This window comes from Agrilus planipennis, unplaced genomic scaffold (assembly GCF_000699045.2).
Source record: "Agrilus planipennis isolate EAB-ADULT unplaced genomic scaffold, Apla_2.0 scaffold162, whole genome shotgun sequence".
NCBI classification, from domain to species: Eukaryota; Metazoa; Arthropoda; class Insecta; order Coleoptera; family Buprestidae; genus Agrilus; species Agrilus planipennis.
In genome coordinates, this window is record NW_020438904.1 from 705,381 (window position 1) to 712,651 (window position 7,271).

The window sequence follows — 7,271 nt, forward strand, 5'->3', positions numbered from 1 at the left end:
TTGTTTTCTTTATTGTTACCCGTAAAGCTAGAATAGCCTCCCGCGTTCCTCTATTTCTTCTAAACCCAAATTTATCTTCCCCTAATAGTTCTTCCACCCTTTTTTCCATCCTCTGTACAATTCTAGTTAAGATTTTTAACGCATGGGAAATTAAGCTAATTGTTCTAAGTGGACCATATTTCAAAATTAACGCAGCTATAAAACAGTAAATGAAAATATTACAAATCTCTAACACGATTTCTAATTGCATCATAAAAACGTTTTTGTGCTAAATATGCCAAAAATAATTTTTTAAAAATAGCAAGATGAATGTAAAACTAACCAGTTTTATATAATTAGAATTGGGGCCAAGTCAGGTTAAGTAGGCCATACTGTCAAAGGGTTAAAATAGAGTATCGACATAGGGCAAGTCGTAAAAGGGTTTAGGTATAGAGACCAACATCTGGGTCGCATAAGTCTTAATAGGGCAAACCGTAAAAGGGTTTTGGTAGGGTGTCGACGTCAGGTCCATATAAGTCATAATAGCCGTGAAAGGGTTTAGGTAGGAGAACATAAGTCTTAATAGAGCAAGCTGTAATAGATTCAGGTAGGGTCACAAAAGTCTTTATAGGACTGTCATAAAAGGGTTTAGGTAGAGTCACATAAGTCTTATTAGGGCAAGTCGTAAAAGGTTCAGGTATATATAGGGTATCGGCATCAGGACTACATGAATTTTGATAGGGGAAGCCGTAAAAGGGTTCAGGAATGACAGCATAAGTCTTAATAAAGCAAGGTGTAAAAGATTCAGGTAGGGCCACATAATACTTAATAGGGCTACTATCAAAGGGTTGAGGTAGGGCCACATAAATATTAACAGGCCAAGCCGTAAAAAGGTTCAGTTATAGACTGTCGGCATTAGGGCCAAATCACTCTAATAAATAAGGGATATCGGAAAAAGGGGGTTATCACTATCAACCACTTATATTGTGCACCCTATAATAGGAAAAAATTGAAGAAGCAAAGAGGCTTCTGTTGTGTCATCCTCGCGAAAGGGCCATTGAGGCAAGCAACAAACGGAAAAGGGCTATTGAATGTATGAAACAGCTGCTGAAAGACAATTTCAAAAATTTCCATCATAACAGCAAAGTGATGGATAGGGTCCTCGCGTATCAAAAACTGAAACGTTTTCGACGGAAAATGAGAAACGAAAGACGATTGGAGATAATCCGCAAAATGGCGAGGGAATTTCGGAGACAAGAACAAATTGACTACGAACAGAACAGGACCTACGATTACAAAGTAAAACCCAGCGGGTTTATCATGAGAGGGCTTGAAGTCGTTGGAACGAAGGCAACGTTGTTTGTAAGTAACGTTTACATAATAGCCCAGTAAAGGTATAGTTGCATGTAACCAAGGAGTACAACACCCCAAATGCTATACCATATTCCTTCAGGAGTATCTTATTCAGAGATGTGCAAAATGGTTTATTAAATGTACTTACAAAATGCAAATACTTTTTTGATTTGTTATTTCAAATGTAAAATGCAAAATAGATCTCCCTTTTGTATTTTAAATGATAAATTCAAAATACGTATTTTCAAAATACTTTTTTGTAGTAGGTAGATACCTATTTAATTTTCTACATGCACTTAGCATAAAATATTTTTTAAAAAAACCTTGCAAGCGTTTCCTCATTTTTTAAATAATATTGGATTTTCTCTAGACTAATAGTGGTTTTTGCATTATATCACCAGCTGCGAAGATTAAGTATGATTCACATTTTTTTTTTGAAGTGATTCAGATATAGTTTTTTTACGTTTACGTTATAGTTTCAACAGTTCAGCAACAAATAATTCTTCTATGTGCTTCCTGATTTTCCTTTGTCACCCGTTTTAATTGGAAAAAAGACACTGATGCTAAAATAGTTTGTTTACCGTGAAAGATCAGAGCCAAAATAGGGTTGCAAATAATTTTATTGATGTAAAACCAACATTAATTATTTTATATCAAAATATTTACAACCCCTTTTAGTTTCCGATCTTTTACGCATTGTAATAAGAGAAAGAAATGGAATCCATAGTTTCTTTAGCTTTTGGTTCATCTAATAAGTGAAGCTTTCCTAATAGTTTTCTAAGAATTTTGGATTATATGCATTTATTAGCACACCAGAATATCTTGTAGCTTTCAATTTTATACAGCTGGCATATATAAATTCGATATTGTTTTGCGGGCTGTTTTGTCGTAATTCATAGAATTTCGTAGTTCCTTGCTAAAGGTATGATAAGTGGTGATTTGGCAGATGCTGATATCAATTTGGAACTTCAAAATTCCATGGACCGTAACACTGAACCCGGAAAACAATGTCGATCCAACATTTTAGATAATCCATTTTCAAGGAATTTAGAAGTTTTTGGGCTCTCTGCAGTTAAATAATTAGAAGGCATTCATGGAATGTCTCTTTGTCCCCTTTTTAAGCTTCTAATACCTTCAATGGTCAATGTGAGCAACTTTAATTCATCTTTTTATATAATGTTTGATCGGTGATACTAGCAAAATTTTTAACGGAAAAAATGTATTTTGCATTTTACAAATAGCAAATACATTTGGAAAAGTATTTTAAATAAAATACAAAATGCTTTTCTCAAAAAAGTATTTAAATGCAAGATAAAAATAGGTATTTGTCATTTTGTATTTGCATTTTTAACGCAAGTATTTGCAGAACTTCTGGTTCAATCACAAATTATGATTTTCTTTGTAAAGTTAAAGAGGGGTATTCAAAGGTTCCTGTTCTTCTCCTGGAGTTAATCTAAACGTCCCTCCGTTATTTAGAATTACCCAATTTCTCGATAATGGGGTGCTTAGGTGTTAGATCCTTCAGCTTTAACTATGTATTATAGTAATTAATTTTTATCATTCCCTACCATTTTATTTCGTAATAAATAATTACTGCTAATAACGGAAGTGATTGAAATAATAGCATTCAATATCACTCTTGTTGAGGGTCCAATGTTTGGTCTCATACAGAAAAAAAGTGTTTCTATCCATGATTTTAACCCTTTATAGGGTTTATCACTTTTATCGCCTTTTACGATACGCTGTGATATCTGATAGCGGTGAGGTTATTCTAAATCACTCCGACCTCACACGGGGACATACTATATGGTACCTAGCACGCACTTTTTCAAATAATTGTCGAATATAAGGGTAGTTATTTCTTCTGTGATGTATTTTGTATATATACTGATTAAGTCCATCCTCTTTCTTTATATATAATAGTACATTTCAAATACATAGTTCGTTCTATTATTGTGTATCAAGAGATGGTACTATTCCTTTAAAATTTTTCATTTTACAAATACAAAATTCGTTTGTAAAAGTATTTTAAATAAAATAAAAAATGTTTTTCTCAAAAAAGTATTTAAATGTGATGTATTTGCATTTTAAATACAAGTACAGTGTAAACTCTATATAACGACACTTGAGGGACTGAACATTTTTCGGCGTTATAAAGAGTGGTCGTTAAATGGAGAGAAATAAAAGATATTATTTTACTATTCTGTAATAATATGCATTTATAATAATATGCATTTACCAATGCTTTTTGCTACTCCAATATTTTAATTCTATTTTGTTACGTATCTTACTCATATCTTGAGATAGGTACTGTTGGATCAATTTGATTATATAAAAAGTATTTTTTTAATAGTTTCGCTGCATCAAGCGCTTGTTTGATGCTTGGTGGAGGGACAGGATCGTCTTCTTCAACAACGTACACCGCTGCAGTTCTTATCTATTTCGGCAACTTAGAAAGTACTGCTCAATGATTTATAATGCCGCATTGTTGTCGTTAAATAGAGTGAGCGTGACGCTATATAGAGTGTAATATTGTATAGAAAACAATCTAAACCGACCAAAGTCGAGCAATTTTAAGGAGTTTGTCGTTAAATCGAGTGACGTTATAAAGAGTTTACACTGTATTTCAAATAAATCCTATATCTAATCTTACTTTTCATTAAAGCATCTCTCATAATTTGGTTCACGCTACTCAAAATTGTTGCCCCTTTCCAAAAGAAACAAACCTTCAGGACAAATCACCAGGAATAGAAATAAAGAAACAAAAACCGTTTTCAATCTGGCGTCAAAATTTAAATACAAAATACCTACGATCAGCCAAATTGTTCAAAAAACCACTCGCAATGATTTAGACATCAAATGGTAAAATATTCTGGATTTGACCAAGAGCCTTTTGGCACCGACTTGACGTCCGATATTTATATTATTGACGAAATTTGACTATTTATGATTTTACCAAAACCCATAACCGTCATGGGTTATGGTAAAATCGTTAAAAAATATGCCGACCGCTTTTATAGATACCACTACAAATTTTGTATTTTAATTCAACATAGTCGAGGCTTTCTGATAAGGAAAAGCTCGAAGAAGAACAAGAGAAAATAATAGAACCACCACCAGAAGTTGAAAAAGGTTCCAAAAAGAAAAAGAAAGACAAAGATTCAAAGAAGGGCTCTAAGAAAGGCGACAAAAAAAAGAAGAAAGACAAAGGGAAAAAGGGTGACAAAAAGAAGAAAGACAAGAAGGTAGGTGACATTAAAAAAATACAACGTGTAATTAAATTATACAACACGCTACTGAAGTGAAACTTCTTCAAACATATAAACACACCGGGATAGGGGTTAAGGATAAGGGTTTAATGGTATTATTTGTACACTATGCTTCGCACGGGTGCAATGCTGATAGTAAATATACTATAGAATGTCTTTATATACAACAATCACAGCTTTTTTGTCATTAGACAATACAAACCGGCCGGTACCGCCGCAACCGCTATGTCCTTGCATTTTAAGTCTGTCATATCTTCGAAAATATTCATTTAAATTACATACTGCAAAGGGCCATATTGATCTATATTAAATGCACAATGTATTTAGAAGTACTTAATTGGATAAGGATTAATGTTGTATTGTTTAAAATCGCTTCCTAAATAAGCCATTATTTCTCCTAAAAAGTAAAGGATAAAAATGGTTATTGTGGGTTATCCCTAAGAGATAGACATATACCATCGCGGACTTTTTTGTAGACCTTTTTAAGGTGTACAATACTGTAGTATATTATTTTGATCTATCTCGTAGGGTTCAGCCAGCGTTTGCAATGTAAGCGCAAAAAAATTGCTTATTTACGACATCACATTACAACCCTCTAAAATTATCAGTGTTTCTCCACTATATTATGCATGTATTGTACATATAAACCTTCCTCTTGAATTACTCTATCTATTAAAAAAAACCGCATTAAAATCCGTTGCGTAGTTTTAAAGAACTAAGCATACATAGGGACAGACAGCGGGGGAAATGCGTTGCATGATTTCGTTACATAGCAACTCGCATGAAACGAACTTACCCTACCGTGCGTAAAGAAGTTTCACTTCAAAAATAAAACGTGTAATTATACAACGCGTTACTGAAGTGAAACTTCTTCAAACACACAAACATATCGGGATAGGGGTTAAGGAATTAAGCAGCCGAAGTTGTCTGTAACGAACGTTGCATTGAAGCGCGCTCACGGTTCAAGCGATCCCCACTACGAGACATCCGTTGCATGATTTCGTTACATAGCAACTCGCATGAAACGAACTTACCCTACCGTGCGTAAAGAAGTTTTACTTCAAAAATTAATATAATAATTGATAGCTACATGATATGATAAATAAAATAATTTTTAGAAAAAAGTCAAAGAAGAACCTCTCGTCGACATAGTTGAAGTATTAAAAGAGTTAGAAAAAGTTCTTGAGAGTTCTGAGGAATTAAAACAAATTAGAAGAAACTATGAAATGGAGAAGCAACGAAAAGACACTGTGGACTACCCATACGATTACAATTTTACCTACAAACCAATATATCTTCATTTCAAAGTAAGAAATACCTACCCTTAATTCTAACGATAACCGAATTCCGTTTGCCATTGTCAAAAACAAAAAACACCAATTGGTTTTGTTTCACTTTTGTTTTAAACAAACAACAAAAACAAAATTAGTTCGCCGATTTTAATTTTTAATAAACACTGACCTATTAATTACCTATGTAATGATGCATAGACATAACTATTAATTAGTACGTATTCTTAAATTAGGACTACGAGCAAAAACATCATTACAAAAAAACTGTAACAATACTGAACGCAAGCACTTACGCAAGGAAATTTAGATATTTAAAGACCTTATGGGATCAGCCATGGGACACCCCAACCCTCGAGGTAAGTTAGTTAAAGTTATTAGGATTTCGCACGTAGCTACCTAATTAAACCTACCCATATTAATATATTTATTTATTTACCATAAAGTTCTCCATATACACTAAAAATATTATATCCAAAGGGTAATATCGTCTTTCTAAAAAAAAGTACGTTACGGGGAATAATATAGGAATACCTTCAGTCATCTTTTCATACATTCATATGTAAATAATGAAGTAATTTGCGTGCGTGTGTGTGTATATGTCGTAAGTAATATCAAGTGTTAGAAAGAGAAGGTAAATTAAAAGCGAGAGATAATAAAACAGACAAGTCGAGAGATTAACGAAGAAATTTTTCACAAAATGGATATGGCAAATTTTAATCCCATTGTAACTTCGTCTACCAGGAGAACATAAACGCGCTCAGCGTCGAGCCTCGTCAGTACGAAAACTCCGTTGTTCAATTTTATGAAATAGTTTATAATTGTCCGCAAAAGCAGCACTTGCAAGGCTGCTTCGTTCCAAGAGGCGTGGTCACGCTATTTTTAGGTACATTTAGAAAGGAAATTCCATAGGCGTGCTACAGTTTTGATAAAAGGATTAATGAAAATTTAAAGAAATGCGTGCAGTACAAAAATAGACGTCGTCTTCCTGTTTTAAACGTATATGTGTACGCTTATTGAAATTATTAATTAAAAATAATATAAAATTAGCTTTTATTGGGTGAAAGTTGATATTAAATTTGCAACGGCAATTGTTTCGCTATTCAAAATGTTTATCAAGTCTAGTTGAGTTGTTGAGGTCCTGAAATAGAATGGCACCATCAACTTTTGAAAAAAATATGAAATGGTACAGGAAAATTCGTACAAATACCTTATTCATTCAACTTTTCATATAAATAATAAAGTAATATAGGTACAATAAATTTAATTTAAGGCTTTTGAATAGAATGGAAGCGGTACTGACAGATCAGTATTGTATGAAAATAAATAAAAGTAAAACTAAAATACTGATATGCAAGGGAAAAAATCCGAACTATATTAG

General features: G+C 33.0%; 1 protein-coding gene across 1 annotated transcript in view; it reads left to right on the forward strand.

Annotated features, from left to right (window-relative positions):
• The window catches only part of LOC108739646, a 31,134-nt gene that overhangs the window by 1,143 nt on the left and 22,720 nt on the right, over positions 1 to 7,271 (forward strand). The window contains exons 2-5 of the mRNA XM_018473645.2: positions 982 to 1,341; positions 4,389 to 4,577; positions 5,720 to 5,908; positions 6,127 to 6,249. Coding sequence (XP_018329147.2) covers positions 982 to 1,341; positions 4,389 to 4,577; positions 5,720 to 5,908; positions 6,127 to 6,249 — 861 coding nt within the window. The remainder of the gene's footprint in view (positions 1 to 981; positions 1,342 to 4,388; positions 4,578 to 5,719; positions 5,909 to 6,126; positions 6,250 to 7,271) is intronic.